We start from the raw sequence: 24,404 nt of genomic DNA, 5'->3' as shown, positions 1-24,404 counted from the left end.
ATCCCCAGTAACCCTTCCTATTTGCATCAACATTTGGAATCATCACCCTCAACCTATGGAAGGTATACATACATATGGAAGCACTTCCTGCAAAAATCCTGAGCTAACTGTTACGACTTTGTAGTTAGCTGGTTAACATACAAATCCATTTCCACATTGGCGTACCAATCTCAATTTACAATAAAGCCCTCCATTCTCAGAGTCTTCACCACTACCTCTAATTCCACTTCACACAAGGCCTTACCTATCTTACTTACCATACACTATCACTGGGCTACCGCCTCTTCCTTCACATATTAAGGAAACTAGTGAGTAAACCCTCCAACAACTGCACCAGTCCTGTAGTCCTTTCTGTAAAAGCCATCTAGTTTCCTTTGATCCCACTTTTTTGTGTTATAAGTTTTCTAATATATAGACCTCTAGGACACCCATTTTTTTAATAAGAAACAACACAGTTACCCATGGCTTAACCTCCTACTATGGTAGTACTATAAACAATGTCATTGTGACCTGTTTCATCACCACTGCAACTGTAATTTACACTCATTACACATCCAAAGAGTATACCCTTTCAAACTGGTTTAAGTTCCACAACATTTCCACTTGGCTTTATACTTAAACAGTGAAATAAAACATGACATCTTTACATCAGTTACTTCAAAGTACATCTCAGTGTCAGGAACGTTTCACCATCTCCTTTGACTTTACAAGTGACTTTTGCTGTATACTACCATCCTGTGCAAAATATCATATATTTATATTTGGTTTTAGTAAATCTGGAATTTCAACAGGAAATTAATAGGAAACATATAACAGCAAGGATGAAACAAAAATAATGCTTTGCCTAAACTTTTGATCAAATAACTGTATCCATCCTTCGCTTCTGGCACCCTAATACTATGAATATTCTGTCCACTGAATCCTACCTTCAAAACGCACTAGCCTCTCTCTTCTTAACTCTTCATAGGTTCATAGGTGTGTACTAGGCTAATGGCCCTGGGGCCTTTACAAGCCTACCCCATAGAAATGCCCTAACATTGTGCCGCCCGTCGTTAGTTCCCAGTGCCTTTATCAAGTAGAGCCACTGCAGTGATCCCCGGGGTTAACTTTCTATTACCCATCCACATATCAAGATTTTGCTTGAAGAGGGCTAGTGAGTTGCTCTGCTTGACATGTATGGAAAGTCTATTCCAGAGCATGGGTAGTCTTCTGGGTTATGAACCTGTCCCTCCAGCATGTTCTGTATGAGGCTGAGGTCTCTGGAGCGTGTGGTGAGGAGGGATTGGGATTTCTTTACATATAGCATTTATAACAGAGCTAAGTCAGACATGGCTTTGTAAGTCAAGCAGAGATCGCCTCTTGGTAGACTATACGAGACAGAGAATAGCTGGAGTTTTTTGTGTGTCTGTGTAGAACGTGTTTAAGGCCTAGAATCCGCTTTGTGAGGTACTTTTATGGCCTATCCAACTGTTGCAGGTGTCTCATGAGGTACATGTCAAATGGGGCATTATACTCTATGACTGGTCTAATGAGGGAAGAGTACTGAGAAATGATGACCTCTTTTTTCCTGGAGGCAAAACCTTTGGTAATGAGATGTGCCACATAGAAGGACTTTCTGACCACAGTGGCAATGTGGTGGTTGAAGGAGAAGTTGCTATCAACCTGTGTCCCCAGATCACTTATAACACCTTCAGTGTTCAGTGGGCTACCATCAATGTGGTAATTAGTGGGAACGGAGTTTTTCCCAAAGGGGATGACAACACATTTTTTTGGCATTAAGCTTAAGGCCATGGTTTCAACATCAGTCATTGGTCTCAGTGAGGCTTTTCTGTACGATGTCTGCATCACTTGGGGAGCTAATAATGGCTCCCAACGTGCAGTCATCTGCGAATTTGGTCAGCCAGAGTCCCTCCTTGTTGGCCTGGACTTCCAAGAAGCAGATGTCAAACAGGAGAGGACCCAGGACTGATCCCTGTGGGACTCTACTCGTGACTGGTTGGCAGTCTGACTTGGAATCTGCTACTTTCACACTGTGGGCACCATCTGTGAGCAGACTTGCAACCCATCTAACTATACATGGGTTGATGCTTAGTTTGCTGAGTTTATCAATAATTCCTGAGTGAGGAATGGTATCAAAGGCCTTGGGCAGATCGAGGTAGGCTGTATGAACTGCCTTACCTTCATCCACTGCTCTGGTGACTGACTCAAAGAAGTCAACCAGGTTAAGAGGTTAAGCAGGCATGATCTACCTTTCACAAAACCAAACTGCATGGAATCTAGAGTTTGGAAATTGCCTATATCCTTGTTAATTAAGTCCATGATGATGCGTTCCACAGCCTTACGTATCAGACTAGTCAGGCTAATGAGGCGATAATTTCCAGGGTCTGTAGTCACTCCTCCTTTATGGAGAGGGATGACAGTAGCAGTGCGCCACTCAGTAGGGACAAAGCTTAGGGTGAGGCTGTGAGTGAACAGAGCACACTGATGTGGTGCCAGTTCACATTGTAATTCATGTAGAACACAGCCAGGGATATTGTTGGGTCCCATGGAAGCTGTATTCTTGGTCTTAGACAATGCAGCTTTAACCTGTGCTGCAGTAATGTTGGGTGCCTGGCATTCTTCTGGTACTGAGACTGGTCTTTTGGGGGGGGGGGTAAAGCTGGTACTGAATCGGTCGGCCAGTATGTTGGCATTATCTGTTGGCTCAGTATAGGCGGTACCATTGTGCAGTAACTCAGATCAAATCTGGGTATTGCTATGGTGATCCTTGATCTAACTATAGATGGCTTTGTTCTAACTCAGGAACGGTAACACTATTTGTACTTTAAATCCCAGTTCTCATTTTGAACCAACTCAATAGCATCTGCATGGGAATTCATAGCTTCCACTAACTTATCATTTTGTACTTCAGCTTTTGCTACTTTATTTACTTTTAAATGTTTCCTTCACCTTTACCTAGGGCACCTCAATCCACATTCTCACCTCCAAATTCTCCAAGTGGGTGTCCACCAGCCCTATTAGCATCTTCACTTGTCAGAATGCCTGAGTTCATTTCCAACAACTACTGTACTTTGAGCTTCTTTACCACCTTCTTGTCTTTCATCAGTCATGGGCATGAAATTTGCTCTCTCTCTCTCTCTAAAAATCTCAAAGGAATCAAACTTAATTTTACAACCTTCCAGACAAAATAAACAGTTGCTCAGTCACTAAGAAACACATCTACTCATATCTGCATCTTCACTGGAAGCCCCCAAAATACAGTTTTTTGCTTTGATGAAATCGTACACAGATACAGTGTTAAAAACAACTTCAATACTATCACTGCTCAAGACAACTGCAACAATACGCAGAAACATAACATGACTGGAGTCATAATCTATTCAAAATGTGGGAGTTAGCACAGCAGAAAAGCATACTCAGGGTTTGCTTGTGAAAGGATTTAATTATGGTGACTGGTAATAGCTGCCAAGAAGTTTCTCCACCGAGACAAAATCCAACTTTTCCCCTATACAGTGTATGTATTGATATGCAGCATTTAAAAAAATACTATTAAAACATTGCAGTTCTGTGGTATTAGTTGACCTCTGATAGCTACATTGTAGAGAATGACAAAGTCAACAGTATGAAAAAATTTTCAAAAATAATAAAGTTAATATTAAGGAAAATGACGATGCTAGCTGTGTCTTGTTGTTTGTGAAGTTCAGATTGCCAGATTTTATTACAGTATCGAAAAGAGGAATCTGTGCTGTGGACTTCCTTAGGATAAACACGGAGGTGGCTGCTCCAGCGACTTATCCTTCACTGCCGCATATCCCACGAGTACCACCGAACCCAAGTTCCATTTTAAGTAGGTGTCAGTGTTGAGGGCCTACCTACAATAATTTTTACTGCACATTTCTCGCATTTGAAAAGTGTGTCTGTTGTTATGACTACACCAAATGCATCACACACTTGTTTAATCACATTGTTGGGGTTAACACACTTTTAAGCAGTAATGACAAAGTTACACAGTAGCTTGTGCCTAATGATGAAAACTCCTGTGGAGTTTAATGTTGCACTTATTCCACACTGGAAAATTCAGTGCTGAATTGTCAATCTTTGTTTCTGCAGCGCAAGCTACCTTGACATTACCTCTCCATTGTATAATATGGTGCAATACGACTTTATAAAGCAGCATTACAAAGAATTAACTTGCTTGCATTGACAGTATGCTTTTATTAATTCTTGTTTCCAAAGACCTTTGCGTCTCAGAGTCTACTGTGCTCATCAACAATAATAGCTCATCACCTCTGTAATGTTGTGTCTTAGCGGTAATCAATACTACATTAGAATAAGAACTTTATTTGGCAACTCACCTAAAACACTCAACAGATAATTTACAGTCTGTCACATTATAAGGAGATGACTTATGACAGAAAAGGAGACAATGTAAGAGAGAGAGAGTGAGATATCTGATGCTTGAATCTTTTTTCAAAAGTCAGGAAAGTACAACTGTGCGTGGATATTCACGATAGCAACAAATGCTTTTGCATCAGCATCTCTGCTACAGTTTTAATTCATTACATTTGAAAATCTGCCACAAGCAGACATCCCTTCATTTTAGCTCGACCTTCAGAACTTAAGTCCAAAGAGTGGCTTTACAGCAGGATATCAGCAGGGTACTGACCAGAAAAGAACAGCAGCCTGTACCATCTTTTGCTCTTCTTTTTTGTGATTAAAAAGTCATGAAAAAGAAAAGTCTTTAACCTGGGAAGACAATAAGGTTCTGTGCTAGCTGGTCTCTATCACTCCAAAGGATTGGGGGGGTCTAGCAGTCACCTCTAGGAATTGGTAAGATAGTTTCTGCTTAAACAGAAGATCATAGCAGCAAGAAATGTAATTATCCTGCCTTGTGCATTCAGTTTGCTTTGATACTGGTCTTCCTCGCTTCCCTGGCGCAAAGCAGACAAAAAGCTAATTATGCCTTGTGCTCCATTATCCTTTCAGTTTAATACATTGGTTGTCAGTGTATACCTTTCTCTGGTAGGGATTGGGGCTAAAATAAAAGACTGGTAACTGAACTGTTCAGATTACTGCCAACTGATATCACAGGCACAAGGAGGGGTTACTTTCAAGTGTTACCCTGCTCTTATGAAAGACTACATATGATTCTTTACATAATAATGTCTGCAGCCCCAAAATTCTCCATGATGAGATAAGGGTAACAAATCAGCAAGTTTTTTCCAGGACTACAGTGCTGCTGTGGTGACTGGCTCACAGAGAGGCAAGGTCAACTTATTATGAAATTCAAATCCCTACGAAGTGGATTTACTTTTGGCGATCTTGATGGCTTGATGATCAGTACAGCAGTCGTGAAGGATCCACATTTAAGTAAGCTGCAATGGCTGAGAAATGAACCTTAAAAAGAGGCATAAGCCAAGACATTTGCATTCAAATATGTTAAGAATGCACACAGGGAAGCAGCTCTAAGTTTTGTGGTGATATGCGCACTACAGAGAATGCGTATTCCGTTTTGATAGATATGGTTTCTGAATATTGGGTCTTTTTGCCTCCAGCAGAATATGGATCCCTTTGAGAGTAATGTGGGGCCAAAATGGACAATCCAAGCTGTCAGCCTGAAACTTTCTGAGGTTTGAGATTCACTTGAGTCAGTAATTTGCAAAGGCTTCGCAGTAGTGGGGGTTCTGCTCATCTGCTCCAATAGGTGAACCAAGGATGCCTTGTTAGCGCAAGTTATACTCTCTTTTCTTGCCTATACAAGTACTCTTGGAAGTGTGATGATGCATGGCACTTGCTGCTCATGCTTCTCGTATAGGTAGCGAAGAAAAATATCTCGATCTGGTGGTGGTCCTGGAAGGCAAACAAGTCCATGTCTGTGACTGCCCACTTTTATTAATCTATGGAAAATGTCTTTGTCCACTTTTTATGCATGTAAGGTTGAAGGATAGCAAGCTGAGCTGATATGTCAGACAGATTTCTTTGAAAGGGATGCCAAAGGCCTACAGGTGCAGCCTCTGCCTTTAGGCTGACTCCCAAGCTGTCATGCTTAGTCTGCACAGCTGAAAGGAGCACGTCTTCTCCTTGCTTGCTGATGTACCACTTTACTGTAGTACTGTTAGCTGGTAGTTTCAGGGGATACAAGTTCTGCCCAGATATGATACTCCGTAAAGCACAAACTGTCTTTACTTTTTTGATGTTACTTGTTTGTTCTTGTGCTGTTGCTATATCTGCATTGAACTTTCAGTTCCCCTGAAAGAACTCATCCACACACAGCTTGAGGTATTTGTGAACAGCCTTTGGGAATCCAGAGCCGTCATAAATGCCGCCTCTGGGTTTATCTACACTTGGAATTTTGTCCACAAGCACTTACTGGGTATAGTGGGGAAAATATTTTTTTCTAAGTGGTGACAACTACTCCCTTAGGTTTTTGAAGTACCACTGAATTTGAATGATATGCAGCCTGGTCAATGGATCTATTAGACAGGCAAATTCACCACCTTAAAAAAGGTCCTTGCTGTCAGATATGTCCTCTGTGCCAGGTGGCCAAAGAAGGAATGCAGGATAAATATCTTCTCCTATGGCAAATACAGTTTTTGACAGACTGTTTCTAACACTGCCTACAAGAAGACCTTGGGGGTACCAACTGTCTAGCTGAACGTCTAATGTTCAGATTTGTCAGGCAATAGACTGTGCACTGTAGAGAACTGTGGAGCTTTCTGGGATCTGGTCTAATTGGTCAAATCATTCATCTATAAAAAAACATGACTGCCCCTCTTTCTGAGGCGTAAACACAGGAGCTAAGCATTTGGTAACTGTCCCAGGATTAGAGGAATCAAAAGAAGACAAATATGTGAACTGAAAGTGCGCTGTCCATGCAATGAATGTGGGGAACTGCTTGCTTGTGTTCTTTGTGAATGGAGTATCAAGGCAGGAATCATTCACATCCAATACTGGCAACCTGCATTAGCACAGGAAGAAGAGCAAGAATGATGAACAATACTGAACTGTTTTACTCTCTGGATTTTTTTTTTTTAACATGAAGCCATCAAGAAGGGGCTTCCAGGGTCATCACTTTTTTTTTTGGTCACAGGAAAAACAAAAGCTTTTCATTTGCTCTGCAACTGCATGGCTCTAACTTACAGTACCTGTTGTATGGTAGTGTAACTAAGATGATCTGGCATGGCAGGCAGGTTGGACATTTTCAAACACTTATTTATTTATAATTTAATACAATCATCTCCATCTACCCAAAGATAGATGGGCAAGTTGAATCAGTTCTGAAAGATTTCCTTCTAGGAGGTAAGGGGAAGGGAAAAGTGAGAGATCATGACACCATCATGACACCATCAGTAGGAGAGTCTTTCTCAATCTCTCACCTTCCTTGGCGACTGCCCCAATCTCTGCCTCCTTACCAGTGTTTTTTCTTGAATGTTCTCTTTTGCTTTAACTATCCTGCCATTAATTGTCCTTTACAAAAGTGCTGCTGTTTAGTAAAGTAATTCCTACTATGCTTTAGAAGGGAAGGGTGAGTGTGGTTAGATGTACTCTGAGCAATGAATGCAAGTCTGAGCATCAATGTACCTGTGGTTGCACCCCCCCCCCCCCAACTTCCCCTGCAAAAACCACCAGTGGTGTCAAAGCCACACTTCATGGCTTGCCTAACATCTTTCATGGTCATTTTTGCTAGCCTACATAATCTCTTCAAGAAAGCACAGCAGACAAATCATCTAAGCACACACACTATTTACTACTGTCTCCTTATGACTGCAGCATACCTCTCAATCGTACTGAATTTCTCAGTTCTTATCGGTTTTGAGGTCCAAATAATGGGGTGCCAGGATTCCTGAGTGGCACCCCTTAATTTCTGATTTTCCTGGCTCTATTTTTAAAATTGTGGACTTTGACTGACGTCATCATATGCGTGATGATGTCAACCCCGTCAGCCAGCCTGTTGGAATTGAAGCTCGAAGCATTTTCTGCTGTGGGAATTCAAATTATTTGCGAGCATCGCAAATAACTTCTTGAGCAAGGGAAGGAATTATTTTGTGTGCAAATGGAGGGGAAAGACAAGAGGATGTTATTTTTCAAGCAAACCGGAGGGGGAAAGACAGAACCAGAGGATATGTGAGCCAGGGAGTGTAAAGTCAAGTAAGTGTTCCATACAAACCTATGAGCCAGGGAATTAGGAATTACAGTCTGCAGTTACTGTGTGTGCGGAATTACAGTCAAGTGAAGTAAGTGTTCCACTCTGCTTTATTTTCTATACTGCCAAGAATGAACCATTTAGTAAATAATGCATTATGGGCAGCAGCAGAGACTTATCTGCTGTGGTCAAGAACGGAAAGTACAGTTTTGTACCTACCATAAATTTAGATGTTCGAGTGTTCACACTGCTGCAGTCATTACACTTGGGTTATCGGCCGTCAGGCGGTCCCGCAGTCGGCCCGAGTTCCAAAGTCTTGGTCCAGCGTCGGTTGCTGTCGCTTCTTCCCTGACGTCAGTGCGACAGGGGTATAAAAGAGGCAGCCGACACCATTTTCTTCAGTTTTTCTTGCCCTAGATGTCAGGTGCTCCCAAATAGGAAGGCAATACATAATCCTAAGTAAATTACATAAGTAGAAAACAGTAGCTACAGCTGTAAGCAAATACACCATATAGAAATACATCTTAGAGATTGCATAAACAGGGAGCTATAGATAAAACCCAGGTAAAAAGAGGGGAAGGTGGGAGGGTAACCTGGACTGCAGCAGTGTGAACACTCAAACATCTACATTTATGGTAGGTACAAAACTGTACTATGTTCATCGTGTTAAACTGCTGCAGTCATCACACTTGGGTTGAATCCCAAAGCTAAGGCTGGGCGGTTGGGTACTAAACAGGGTTTAGAGAAGCTTTAACATGATCAGGTAAAGTTAGTTCTTTTAACCAAGCATGCCTACAAATGACAGACCCTGTTACAGCTGCTCTGCAAGACGCTTCCAATGAATCAAATTCACATTGCAAAGTATGTTTTCCCACTTGTTCTGCTGCATGCAACAAATCTTGCATTTCTTTGTAATCAGGCTGCTCTGTATGAGTGCTCATTTTTTGTTTTAATTGAGACATCAAATATTGTTGATATTTCAGCATGTGAAACTGGCAATTTAAGGCCCTCATAGCTAGAGCAGCTGAGGTATACTTTCTTTCCCCATCTGTCTAGTGCTCTAGAATCCCTTTCAGACGGTACAGGATTTTTAGCAATAGAGGCCTTAACCCCTTTGGTACCCTGGGGAATGGTTTCTGGGTCAGCAACAGGGCTTTAATATAAGAATTTATATGAGTCAGGGACTCTGTAGTATCTGTCTGGTTTGGCTTGTGCAGGAGGTAATGAATCTGGGTTAAGGCTAGATTCTGTATAAACATCATCCACAATGTCTAACACAGGTGGAATAGCAAGGGGTCTGTGCTGGGGTAATAAGAGGAACTCTCGGAGACTTTTCTTAGAATCAGAGTAATCCTGGCCTTCCCAGTGGAAATGTTCCCTCATGGTATGTAAAGTTTCCCCAAAAGAGTAGTCTTCTGGTGGAGATGCTGAAGGAATAGACTCTTCAGCATCAGAGTCTTCATAAGGGGGAGAAAAGTACTCCTGTTCCTCAGAAGAATCTGAGGTAATGAAAACCTGGTCAGAGGAAGCGTAGTCCTCCTCCTCCTGTCTAGGCCTTTTGTCAGGTGAGGGATGGGAACCCCTGATTAGGGTAATTAAGTCTTCGTCCATCTTAAGCATCTGTTTCTTAGGCATGGGGCCTTGCACTGGAGACTGCAGTACAGGCTTCCTTACTTTTAATGGAGTTTTCAGTTTTGGAAAGGATTTAATAGTAAGTGCAGTCGGACTGAAGACACCTTCAGCAACTGATGGGCTTTCAACTGCACCGGAATCCCCATCAGCCATGGAGTCGGAAGGGCCTAAGGATAAAGGCTCTGGAGGCCCTGCAATCTCCGCTTGGGAGTCGGATGCAGCCTGGAGTTCTAAATCAGCGGTCGTCAGGGGCTGTGCAGGCACCTCACTGAAAACCGGACAACCGGCGACTGGCGTAGCAGAGGCCTCGGTGTCTCGTTTGCGTCTCGGCTGCCTATCCTTATCTTTGCGCTTTTTATGCATCCCGGTCATCGGTTGCTCTGATGGCATGGTATAATTAAATTTTCTACCAAAATAATGTCGGGCAAAATCAAACAGACGTTTAATAGTTCGTTTGTTAAACCTAGCACAAAACGTCGTGGTCTGGGCCTAGGCAAGGGATACAATAAAAATGAAAATCCTTATGAGGTATTTGCTTCCCACAAGAAATGCAATTATTAACTTTTTCTGACATCGGACTGAGGCAAGAAAAGGTTTCCCAATGGGGTACTTAACTTTATTGAAGACTTCGGTCTGAAATTCGATTTGAAAATCTCAGGAGTCGGCCGACCGGCACTTGCGATCTGCTTCGGGCACCACGCGGCAAGAAAGACTGACGAAAATGGAGTTGGCTGCCTCTTTTATACCCCTGTCGCACTGACGTCAGGGAAGAAGCGACAGCAACCAACGCCGGACCAAGACTTTGGAACTCGGGCCGACTGCGGGACCACCTGACGGCAGATAACTCTGTGATGACTGCAGCAGTGTAACACGATGAACATCAGGATGTTTACCTGCTGTTATCTTAATGTTTCTCTGCATTATTATTTATCTTAATGTTTCTGCTGTTCTGGTCAAGAACTTGTGTGTGTGTATGAAATATTTAGTATTAGTCTAAGTTTTTGCTGCTGCCCGTAATATCTGGTGTGTTTCTGCTGCTAAGAGTGAACTATTAAGCAAGTCTCTGATGCTGCCTGTAATTATCAGCTGTGGTCAAGAACGAACAGGGTGTTTACCTGCTGTTATATTAATGTTTCTCTGCATTATTTATCTTAATGTTTCTGCTGTTCTGGTCAAGAACGTGTGTGTGTGTGTGTGTGTGTGTGTGTGTGTGTGTACTATTCAGTATGTCTTTAAAGTCTCTGCTGCTGCTGCCCGTAAGATCTGGTGTGTTTCTGCTGCCAAGAATGAACTATTAAGCAAGTCTCTGCTGCTGCCCATAATGCATTATTTATCTGCTGTGGTCAAGAATGAACAGGGTGTTTATCTGTTGATGTCTGCAAGCAGATTAATATTTCTAGAAAGCAGGCGGTCCACTGGAAGTTCAAGGCCATTTGGTTTAACATAGACTTGGCTCTTCTGTGGTTTTTATTGCATTCAAGGGGGATCTTAGTGCTTTTTATGTATAGCTAAAAGTCAGTGTTAATTGTTCAACACAATGTCATCTATTTTAAGATGGGATTATAAAGTGTTCACTTCCCAAACATATTTTCCACAGTTCCACTCTGAAGTGCTAGACATAGTTAAATTATAAGCCAGACTAGGTTTATACATCTGAGGCAGTGTTAACAGTCATCACATGAGATTTTTAATAATTGTTTGCCAGTATAGACGTGGGCAAGGAACATGCTAGATGGACTTAGTTTTCTTTCAAGTTTTAACATACTATGTTGTTTCAATGAATGTGAGAGTTTCAAGGGCAGAGAAGTTTTAATGCTAAGTCTATTTTCATTGTTGTGGGACTGTACTGCTTTGTTTAGCAGATGTCTATTAGTATTTGCGCTATAAAATGTACAATAAATTTTAAATGAAATCCAAATAATCATTGTAGAAGTAAAGCAGTATGTGCATTAGTGTTTATGGTAAGTGGGGCGAAACAGCCAAGTAATGTGACTTTGGAATGGCTGCAGGGGGAGTGGACTCTGGGGCCATATTTTGGTTGCCTGTTCTTCAGTTTGCATTTGAAAGCTGGTATCCCACAATTCCATTGGGGTGAGCAGGGTTACATAATTATGCATGCAAATTGTATGTTGAACAGTGTACAGATCTGTACCTATTTTTCATGGGCCTTTGTCCAGATTGTTGATGTTTCCAGGTTGAGAGGTATGGATTTGCAGCATGTGCGGATGACAACTAACAGCTTTAACACCCACTGTGGCAGCATCTCTCTTGTTCCCAAATCAGTTCAATACACTATTCTTCCTGTCATCTGGCACAGTAGTTAGACTCAAAGCTAACCTGGACTTTCTTGCAGTATCTAGAGAAATGTTACTGGTATTAACTACAGGGTGTTTGTATGTGTTTCTCCTGAGCCTATTAATACCTTTCAAGCTTTTAGGGGTTGGAGGCTGTGAATCAGACAGAGATATTTTCCAACATGAATAAAACAATGAAATAACCCAGAATACTGATTCTATAATTTATTTTTCACTGGCACAAAATCCTTAGTGTTTTGGCCAAAAATGACTTCTAATCCCTATAAAAAATCTCACAGGACACAAATGCATAACATGTCAACTTACAACTAATCTTTGTTGATACTGAATCAGGACTCCTTTATTGCAATAATAAGCTCAGACTTAAGCCCTTAAATTTTAATGCATGCTAGTATATTTAGCATAACAGATTTGTCAATAAAAGTAATATTTAAAATCTGTCCCTGATTTTGGGCTTTTGTTTCCTCATTAATTTTGGCTTTGTCAAGAACAGTTGCATTAAGAGTTGAGAAATGTGTGTGGGACTCTGGCAACTCTTTGGTACCTTACTTCAAATGTTTAATTATTAAGTTGAGGATTTCCTTAGAGATGCTGCCCTCCAAAGGGAAGATTAAGGACAAAAAAAAAAACTTTACAAGCAGCACAGCCTACAGGAAAATAAACTTATAAGACAAAATCAGCTCCACTTCCTCATCACCTCTGACATGGATGTCTGTTTTGATGAGGGATCCCATCTGGCTGACAAGGTGGTGTCTGAAGTATTGAAATTCCCTGTGGGAGCTGATGCTGTATGTATCCTTTGCCAAGCAGTTACCTACTCTTCAGCAAACCACTTGTAATTGAAGTAAACAAGGACTAAGGTGGATTTCTGTGTGCCGGATTTATCTGTAACAAGAGTCTGCCCTTGCAGATGAAGAATCAGAGGAACAACTGTTGCTGTAGCCGTTTCTCAGAAAACATCATTAACACCACAGTTTCCCCACATGTATCGACCGTTCCCCAAATAAAGTTGACACTATAAAAGAACGAGACCATATTCCACACGCTGAGTGTCAACATTTCACTCATGCAGAAGATTGGGGACTAGAATATGGCAATGATGCAGTTACAAATTAAAGTATGTCTGTGCTAAAAGTCAGCAATCCAAATTTCAGCTTTCAGAGGGGTTTACGATGGATAGGGAATTTGCAGAAGGCACCAGGACCACAGTGGACTAAGCTGCACCACACTGGAGCCACAGGCCCTTGTGGGAGTGAAAGGTAACTATAAGCATGCATTTCCTGGCAAACAACTTCTTTGCCTTCTCTACCTTTAGGCAGTGTGTGGGGGGGGGTTCCCCTGTCCCCCCTGTGTGCTTTTTCAGCCCAACTAGTAGATGGATCCTCTGCAGAAAGTGGGAAAAACATATCCTGACCTAGAGCTATCAGTTCTGTGTGTTCTAAGAAACCACAAAGATTTGGGTCCATCAGAGAACGGTCTTCTTATTAAAAGAATAAAAACTAACAGTGCTCACAGGAATAAGCTGGATTTTCCCCCAATGCAAAATAAAAAGTAAAAGTTGACAGTCTGTTGGAAGACTACATATCCCAGAGAGAGACTTTATGCCAGGAAAAGATCATATTGTTGGTTTCCAAAAGACCCCCACAACAATATCAATATGGCAAACTCCCACAACAAAAAATGCAGTTTCAGCAAAAAGAAGAACTGAAGATGGCACTGTACTCCGTTTTCTGCTATGTCCTAATAATGTAATCAGCATAGAAAGAAGACAAGCTTTTCTCTGGAGATGCCTAAAACTCTGCAAGTCTGATCAGGAAGAGGATGGACATCACAAACACAAGTTCTATAAAATATAACTATGCTTACAATAGTGAAATATCACAATGACTATTTTAGCACAAAAATAACAGTTAGGTTTGAGACTGTAAAATGTCTGTTTCTCAGCTCAAAAAGGAGGAACATAACATATAAACGTACTCTGTGTTTCCAGTGATTTCCTCCTGGATTTGTCGAGACTGAAGGATTCCTTCACGTTTCTGCAAAAACAAAATAATGGTTTACTAGAAGATTAAAGGTAAATTCAGCAAATTCACAGTACATCCACACTTTCATTTTAACAAATATTTTCATCATCTAAATAAAAACTGACATGACTTTTACAAAACTATCCTTAACTGGAACAAACCTCACACCTCAAAAAAACACAGCCACATAGCCTCTGTTGAAACTTTTCTTAAATACTACCACTGAAAGGTTTAGTCAGTGAAAATGTGTTCTCTCATATTCATTATCTGTCAAACCCTTACTGGTGAAGCACCATGCAAAATATTTTGTTTCCTGTTGTGTAGACTACTGCTCATAAATTAAATAATCAACACATAGACTATTGACATAATGAAAATTTTCAGAACAGGCTTTTACAGAACATACAAATTCACAAGCTACATCAGTCACAGTGTTCATTCATCACATTCCCTAACTGGTACTTTTGTCCAAAAGGATAAAAAAACAGTTGATAAATATAGGTGGCTATTCTACTAAATTTGCAAAAGCCTTAGCAAACTTCCTCCACTCCAGCTGGAATTGTTAAGTGATGTTTAGTGGGGCAGGGCTGGCCTTGGTTGAAATGCACCTTAAGGGAAGGGTGTCACAGCGTCTCCTCCCCACTAACCACTGCTGTACCATATGCACATTGCCTTGATGCCTCCATTCTCCCCATCGTAGACTCCCCCACACTACCATGTTCCCTTTTTCTTCATTTAATATTTTGTTATTTATCAGCGTGCACCCTTCATCCTTTAAGCACAACCTAAAACTGTCAAAGACTACTCTGCAATAAATGTGAAGGAAACAAATGAAATAAATTAGTGGCCTGGGGGCTGTAAAGCCCCCAAAAGCCATGGGATTGTAGATGCTCTGATTTGTACATTACATCTTTTTAAACAACCTTTTCATCCAATGATGGTCTGAACAAGAATCATGATTAAGGAAAGAAATTCAGACTTTCTGACGTTTTACTTTTTCATGCATCATTTCAAATACTGCATTGTGGTAACTGTGGATGAACTAAAATTAAGTTGGGAGTATGAGGGCACCAAGATCCCAGGTGCATTTTACAACTTTTTTTTTAAACAAGGAAAGAAATATAGTCTTAGTCTTTCTCAATCAATGTTTGAACACACCACACATCTTAACCTGCCAAGACTGCACTGTAATGACCACAGAGGAAATAAATTATGCCATAAAGCTGTGATATGAACAGAAATTATGAGTAGGAAAGAAATTCAGTCTTATTTTGTCTTGCAAGGAAGAAGTAAGATGCGTACAAAGTCTAAAATGAAAAGCAGATGAAGTATCAGTTCACAGCAGATACTTGTGAGGGTGCATACAACAAAGGATTAGCTCCTTCCACCCCCACCCCCCCCACCCCAAAAAAAAAAAAAACCTCTCCTTCTGTGTATCTCTGGTATTAGATTGGGATGAAAGTGAAGACAAAAATGGCAATAGTTACACATTCCAAGTGGCTCCTCTCCTATATACAAAATGCCCCCTCACCCCTACCCCCAAAAGGCAGGCATCTTCTGGCAGACTAAACTAAAACTGAAAGAAAAAAAAAATCAAACACAGTAAGATATTTCAACCTGCTGCTCAGGCAAATATAGACAGCATACCTATTTACCTCTATCACAATGGATATGTGTGCCTGAGGTTTAATTTTGAGGAAAATGAAAAACAAGTATGACAGTAATGCATTTCGACTTGTTGTTCCTAGACAGTACACTGTCCCAAGACAAGCAAGAGCATCTTATGTGCATACCTCTGATGTTTGTGAGGAAAAGTAAAAAAAATAATGATCATGCTGACCCTAGCCCCAACACAAACTATAGTGACCTTCTGTGCATACCTCAAGTAAGGCTTGGGAGGAAGGAAATAATGACACTGTCCACAGCAACCCACATAGGCTATAGCAGTTTTCATTGCTTACACACAGTGCTTAGAGTATGGGGAGAATTACAAAAAAATACTGACCACAATATTTCCATCACCCTACGCAAACTAATGCAATCTTCTGTGCATACATTTGAGCAAGGCCTGTTTTACATTAGGTGGGGGTTCAAGACATAGGCCACTACTAAGCCTGTGTTAAAATTCAATTATATTGCCTCCTGCACTGTGGTCTGTCAGTCCCTCAGAAGCTCTGAGGATCTGGATGCTCTATGACACACTTATGTCTTATTTTTAAAAGATGGCTTGTTAACTTTTTTTTTTTGCTATTACCCAGAAGAGTTATGTATTTACCCAGAAATACTGTTAAGTGTCCACAGACAAAAACACAGTGAAATTAAGTTGAGTGTGTGTATACACAAACGCGCACATACACTTCCCCTGACAAGCCAGGAATATCACAAGATGCCCTGATTTTACAAACACACACACTGAAACTGCCCCTGACAAGCCAGGTGTATCCACAGGATGCAAAAACATATGCACAAGCTGCACACTAACATACATGCACATTGGAGGAATTCCAGTTTACCCAGGGCAAGTCTTTTGGGGTTAGAGGAAATGACAGCACAGTGGATAAACCCACACAGAGATCAGTAGGACATGCAGATGTCACACAGAAGTTGCGAGAGCCAAGATCTCAACCAGAACTAGTACTGTGAGATAACAATGCTACTAAATGAGTCTCTGTACCACTGAACATGCATTCTGCACCTGCCAGACCCCCACTAAAAACGCTTATTGTGCGCAGTGTTAATGTTTGTAGTGGAAACTGAATGAAATTATGTTCAAGTTGTTACTCTTAAAGACACTGCAAAGCCCACGCAAACATGCAAATAAGACATATATACATGCGTAAGTCACTGCAATACTAGTTTTACAATGATTTCAGTAAATACAACACATTATTTGACCCTGCTTTTGCTATGCCAGTTCAGTGACAACTGTTTAAAAATGACCAAAGAGCAGCAAGCCATTCTTACCCACAGACAGCTTCTGTACCTATCACTTCCAGATACTTTACTGTTAGTGTACACCTCAGATGTCTGACTTTGGCAAACAAATGATGATAATTGTCATAGTAATGTACGTCATGTTTTTTTCACAGAAACACACAGTTACAGCAAACTATTCATCTTTATTAAAATTCACAAAGGTCATACAAAGCCAGACTGGTGACCATTTAAACCCCGCAAACAGACGGGTAAGTTACTTTCACCCATATCAGCCCCTTGCCTCCACCTAGAAGTTATATCCACTTCTGTGAACAATGAAGAGATAGGGCTTGTTTTAAAATGACATCCATGCAACATGTTTCAGCTTTGTATTACAAAGATATTAGCTACATATTAAAGTGTTTTGAGTTGTTCTACACAGACCACAACAGTTCTGCAAGGCCAAAATAATAAGCAAACAGCAGTTGGTCATTTTCCTTTACTGACAGCCCCTGTAATTTTTAACTACATTGTCTGTGTATATCACCAATGTACAACTCACATAAAATAAAAATAAATAGGCACACAATGTGTTGAAGCAACTTTCAACCTCTTAGTGCAGGAATCCGTGCCAAAAGGCCAGAAACAGGGACACATTTTAAATATTACTCTCACACTTAGAAAGCTGCAAAAACAGGTTATGTTTTTTTTTCTGAAGGAAAGTCTGAAACTCAAATTACTCACAGCAGTTGCTAAATAACAACAGCCATCATCAATGATTTGAAAACACACACACACGCACACTAAGGACAAACCAAAATCATAGACATTCTCAGACGTCAAGGACAGTTTCTGGTTTACGTGACACAAATATATGTTAGTCTGCGCCCCTCTGCCACATAGGCTGTCAACTTGATTAAAGAAACAGGGTCAAAGTCTAAAATAATACTGGACAAAGGCCCAAAGTCAGAGACACTTTTTTTAAACACTAATTAAATTATTTAGTTAATAAAACAACAGACTTTGCATTGAGCACTGACATTCATTTTTCTGAAGAATACGACATATGAAATGCCTGGCATGACAACAGAATGTAATCTTCACTGATCTTCCATAAAAAAGAAAATAATTTTATAAGAGATAAAGATCATCCCATGGCACCTACTGAAATGCACTTCCTAGATGCACTGACCAAATTTCCCCTATTAGTACAAATACCACTTCAGTTTCCCCTGAAAACAGGGCACTAGCCTAGCAAGACAAACCCAGTCAACAAAGTTTATAAATAAATAAACAAACAGTGCAGACACAACCTGTCCCATACCTATCTTGCAACATTTGTCAAAACAGAAGGTACCACTTAGAAATGAATTGTCTAGTAAATAAGCACCCTTGCTGAGCTGGCATGAACAAGCAAGCGAGTTAATTTACTTTAGTGGTAGAATTCCTCAGCCAGCCATGCAGATCAATGTTATGTAAAAGACTCTCTCCTTTCTCCTCAGATTCTGGACAGAAGACTGAAGGCTGAAATGAATTTACTATGGGAAAGCTCTGGAACTGGCCTGGACATGAGAACAGCCCCACTTTTGTGAGGAATGGTACTGTGTTCCCTACTAACAAAGGCCTAAACTATGGAGATCCCTCTGGCAGAGGTAGATGCTACCTCTTCCAGGAAAGTTAGTTTTTCAACTGTTATTACCATGCTTAAACAATACAGCCAGAAATTCAGGGCTGTTGACATAGTTAACACAGTGGCTATAAAATAAAGTACAGTTTAAGAATTGTTTTTGTCAGCAGCCCCAGGTGGTTGGTCTGCAATACAGGCAGAACTGGCAAATAGCTCTAAGGTCTGGTCACTCTCTCGGCAGAGTCCTTAATGTTTTTCCCATGTCTACATGGGTTTTCTCCCACTACCCTACCCTTGGCCAAGTGTACAGCAAAAAATATTTAAACCTTTTTCCCAGATGTTGAACTCCCCAATAGCTTTTCCTGTTGGAAACCACTGCCAGTATGTTTATCTGTCAATTAGCAATGACTGAATGTGTGTGAGTTTCATCTGTGACTGTGTGACCACAGAGTTTAAATGTAAGGGAGCATGGGGCAGTGCTAACGGGTTTAACACTCCTCGCCCACACACAAAATAAAAACTTTTTTTATGAAGCCTCAGTTGATTTTTTTTTTACCTGAGCTTTAGACCATTTAAACCTGATGAAATATACAAGCATTTTCTTCAGGTACTTGGGTTTCCATCCACCTCTCAAATACATGCTAGATGACAGGCTACATTATACTATCCACGCTGCTTGTCTTCATGGCTTGGGTTACATCTGAAAGGGTATGACAAAGGGCAATTTGTACATGTAGTAAAGAAAAAAAAAAAAGGCAAATTAATAAAGACTGGACTGAAGTGAATGCCATGTCTCTCTTAAAGGGAGCAAAAGAGATCCTGCAAGGTTAAAAGACAAGCTAAGATACAGGATGTATCCTCTTTTTGTCACAACAGTGCAAGAATTCAGTTCATTTAAAGAGATCATGATTTCAAACAGGTAGGTATTCTAGCATCGTTCAGGGTGGGTAAAACATCTGAACAAATGCCAATAGGTACTAGCCCAACAGCTTTCAAGCTGTAAGCCTGAATCTCTTCAGGTTTGGATGTAACTGTCTCTTTTACTAATTGGCGAGAATTTTGAACTAAAGCATAAGAGCCACTATTTTTTATATTGTCATCTAGAACACAGTAAAGAGCCAGACAATGCCTTGGCCATTTCACAGAAATATAAATCAGTAAATACCTTCTGCTCTTTATATTCTTGAATTTTGCAATACCTCTGGAATAAGGATATGGAAGGAAGCCACAAAGATGACCTCGATTCCATGTGACTGTCAATGCACTACTCAGTGTCCTTGACCAGAAGGTGGAGGTATGATGATTCACTTGAGATGGACTGATTTTTTGGGGATTCACGGTTTGAAAAGTTCAGATTTTTCTGTCCAACATCCTCTTATGGAGAGCAATGATCTCTCTGCTCAGTACACATGCCAAGGAGTACTTATGACTCTAGATGTCAGCAGCCTGGAGATGGAGATTCAGCCTAGCCAGGTCCTACATCATCTTGTCTGATGTAAACAGGGAGGGGGTAAGGATGGGCTTCCACCTGCACATTGAAATTCCATGGCACTGTGGTATTCTCCATCACTACTCAAAGAATCTGTGGTTTCCAATGTGGTTCAGACTTTATAGATAACCATCATTTTCTGAGGTTACAGTGCTTCTGCCTCTTCTTTCTGGACCCAAACAACTGGATATGGTCACATTCAGGCATAATCTACAGCATCTGTTGTCAGCTTCTAGTCCAGTTCTTGGGTCAAAAGAAAGGTTTGGGTTGCTGGAAGTACAGTCACTGGAATTCTCTGATTAAATCCGGGATGAAGGGGAGAACTTTATCCATGGGGTCATGTGCTGGTTCCATAGGCTCATGAACTGCCATTGTATCATTTCCATGTGGAGTTTAGCATTTAGAACATCAGCCCAGAGGATGACATGTATTCAGTGCATTTCAAAAGGTTTCTGTGATAAGTTGGTGGTTTGAAATACAATGAAAAAAGTCCTTCATCAGTTGTGTTCTAGCCAGATGCAAAATGACCATGTATGTTCTACTATCACAAATGGTTCCTCAGAATTTCTTTTGTTGTGTGACTGAGTTCTGCACACTTGTGTACTCAGTGAACGTGGAGGCTCTGGACAACATACAGTCAAGCCAGTGCTTTCTGAGGTTGACCATTCATACTGTTTGAAAAAGTCTGGAAGCACAGCCATGCATGTCACCTTGTGCAGTAGCAGCCCTGGAACAAACGTCTACAGCCTCATTTCATCTGCGCCGTATTAAGAGTTTTCCAATTTTTTCAGCAATCTGAGGAAGTTTGACATTTTTTTTCTTCAAGCAACATCAGCAATACCTTGCTCAAGCTCTGAACATCTAAGAAAAATCATCTAATTGGAGCACCATATGTGCTTGGTAAATTCAGGCATAATTCCCAGGATGGCCACCATATACACTTTAGTTTCCTTCAGTGAAGGGGTCTTTACTTGTGAAGGGGTCTTTACTTGTGTGTTTTTTTCATTAAGTGTGGATTATGAATATGTTTTTTTTTTTCTGAATCAAAGAGTTCATTCCGTGGCTGAGGCGTACAGTATTTGGAGAATTTTATCAAACTTCTGTTTAAAGTTTCTGCTCAGAAGTTCTCTTCTGGGACTACTATTTTATCAAGGTCAAACAGGCATAAGCATAAATGTTCTGTTCAAGTCTGTATTTGGTTTTAATATATTTGTATTTACTAAGGCGAACAGGACTACTGCTGGTGCAAGACTATTACATAAGGAAAGGGTTTACTCTACTCCTGTTGTTGCCTCACCACACAAAGACTTGCACAAAGGGGTGTAGTAGAGCCTGTCATCTTGAAAGAGCACGTAATTTGGTATTGACTTATTTCTGATGCATGCTTTGCTTTGCTTTGATGCAGAAAAAAGAAAATCACCAAAATGTTCCTTGACATTTTGTGACTCAGTGAATCATATGGGAAGCACAATGCACATATTTGTGCATAAGCTATTTGGGATTCTGCTTTTCCTATAACCTCTGCATGTTCAGGCCTGGCAATAGCATTGACCACCTAAAAGATTTAAAGGAAATCACGGGATGTATGGTCAGTTACTGGACTTTTATGCAAATGAAGATACTGCTCTTGAACCAAGAAACTTTTTTTTTTTTTTTTTGCGGTGGGAGGGAGACGGAAGGGGCTGTAAGCCTAGTTCCAGGAATGCACAAAGGGAAAAAGCCTTAATAAACAACTGCAGAAGATGCCCTAGCGACGTTGAGCGACGAATCTCCTGTAAAAGAGAACCATGGGATGATTGAACATGACCTCCTTCTCCCATGCAACCATGACGAGGTTTGCATATGAGTTAGCGCAGCTTGTACCCATGGCTACTCCGCACTTTTGTTTGTAATATTTCTCCTGGAAGATGAAAATATTGTTTTCCAGTACGGTCTCAAGTAGGAGAGATAAAAAATCACCCTCCTTCTGTGTGTAATACTCGTTTAGCAAAATCTTAACAGATTGCACTCCTTCAAAATTAGGAATGCATGTGAACAACGACACTACATCCATGGTAACAAGAGTAGTGCCGTGAATATTATCCATTGTACTGACTGCTGCATGTAAGTCTGTTAAGAATTTCCCTGTATCACTGAGTATGTGTTCATATTTATCCAAGACTAATTTCAACTTACAATCTAAGTATACGGACATTGGCTCAGTGAGCCAACCAGAACCAGCTACAATGGGTCTGAGTGGTGGTGTCAAAGCATTCTTGTGTATTTTAGGGAGGCCATTTATCCTGGGTGTCAGAGGAAAATCCACTTTAAAATAGTTAAATAACTCAACTGTAACAAGATTCAATAATTTGCATTCTTCAAGCATAGTGTTGATACTGTAAATGATCTCATTAATGCAGTCTATTGACACAACTGAATAAGCATCAATCATCCCATGGTTCTCTTTTACAGGAGATTCGTGGATGACCTCTTTCTCCTATGGAAGGGCTCCATGGCTGAGTTGCATGAGTTTTTATCTAGCATCAATAGTAAGGAAGGCTATTTGAAATTTACAATGGAAGCTTCTCAAACATCTATCAACTTCCTTGATGTGAACATCTATTTTAGCAATGATGGCCTTTGCACTAGGCTGTACAGAAAAGAATGCTATAAACCTAGTTTTCTACACAGGGACAGCATGCACCCCCAGCGTATATTTAACAACATAGTTATTAGTCAGGGCCTCAGGACATCTAGACTGTGTTCTGATGAAACAATTTATAGAAGGGAACTAGAATCATTGAGTAATAATTTCAAGGCCAGGGGATATGATGAGGATGAAGTAGATAGATTATGTGTTACCACTAACAAGCTCAGACACACTAGAGGTAAACCCTACTATTCTCAAAGCACTGGCAATGTAACAAGCAGGAAATGCAATCAGAGTTTATCACTGACTTTACCCTATAGTCGAAAACAACATATAATACATGATGTACTATGTAATAATTGGAATATATTAATGACGGATGAACACGTCAAGCAGATCGTTGGCAATTGTCCAACATATACGTATAGAAATCTGAAAAATTTGAAGCAACAACTATGCTTCCCCAATCTAATGACAAATATAGATCTGAATCCATGTAGATTGGCACAGGGGACTTTTAGATGTGGCAAGTGTCCGCAATGTCCCCACATAGATCAATCCAGATTTTTTAGGAACTCAAACAATGGCAAACTTTGGGAGATTAGGTGCCACGCCACATGTGATACACGCAATGTGGTCTATGTGGCCTGCTGCCAAATTTGCTTCAAATTTTATGTTGGAAAAACCAACCGATCGCTCAGAGAGAGAATACGCGATCATTTATATTGCCTAGCTAGAGGGGAGAACAGTAGTGCCATTTCCAAACATATTTTAAAAGAAGGGAATGAACACCGTTTCACCTTTCAGGTTCTTCATGTTCAACCTAATAGTATGCGAGGTGGTGACATCACGAACTCAACGGAAGAAGCGGAGATCCGTTGGATATTCCGACTGGGGGCACATCGGAACAGAGGGCTCAACGAATCTGTTTCTTTGAAACCGATTCTGAAGGCCAGGCCTATTTAGTCATAGGGTCATTTAGATAGAGTTATGTATTGTCTATGTAATTGGTTTGTACACATCATATTTTCTATTTCTAGTTTTCATACCACCTTATCACTAGGATATCTTTTATGAGCATGCCATTTCCAATACCAGTCAGTGCATACCATCAATATCTACCCCCACTGGTCAGCCTTGTCTGTTACGTTCATCACAGGCACGTCTTAAACACAAACACAACTTTAACTGTTCAGTTTTTATACCTTCAATGTATTTAACATGCAATCTTTCTTTTAATGGTCAGTCACGTTTGTTACGTCAGCCTTAGGTATGCCCTAGACACATTAGAGACAATTTTAACTGTTTAGTTACTAATTCTTACACTTCGCAGTATTCATCATGCACCTTTATTTTTAACATTTTATATGTATTTGCAGTAATATATTGATGTATGTTATTTGATTATGTTTTTAATATTTTTAAATGTTTACGAAGCGTTTTGCTTTTAAATGTTGACAGGATCCTTTATAAAAGGGACCCATGATGTCACGTCCTGTTACTATAACGTCTGAGGAAGCGGAGAAGTCCGTGAAAGCGCTTACGAAATAAAGACTTGTATGTTTTACATACTCTGCTTATTTTTGTAGTCACGAGCTACAACGTTGATTCTGTTTGATAGCATTTTTT

General features: G+C 40.4%; 1 protein-coding gene across 1 annotated transcript in view; it reads right to left on the bottom strand.

The window, feature by feature from the left end:
• PARVA (parvin alpha) overlaps window positions 1-24,404 on the bottom strand; it is a 742,770-nt gene that overhangs the window by 216,413 nt on the left and 501,953 nt on the right. Inside the window, exon 11 of the mRNA XM_044059394.1 lies at window positions 14,068-14,126. Within this exon, the coding sequence (XP_043915329.1) occupies window positions 14,068-14,126 (59 nt within the window). The remainder of the gene's footprint in view (window positions 1-14,067; window positions 14,127-24,404) is intronic.

This window comes from Protopterus annectens, chromosome 17.part0, assembly GCF_019279795.1.
Source record: "Protopterus annectens isolate FY-2018-M chromosome 17.part0, PAN1.0, whole genome shotgun sequence".
In the NCBI taxonomy this organism is placed as follows: Eukaryota; Metazoa; Chordata; order Ceratodontiformes; family Protopteridae; genus Protopterus; species Protopterus annectens.
This window is presented reverse-complemented; position numbering and strand designations above follow the sequence as displayed.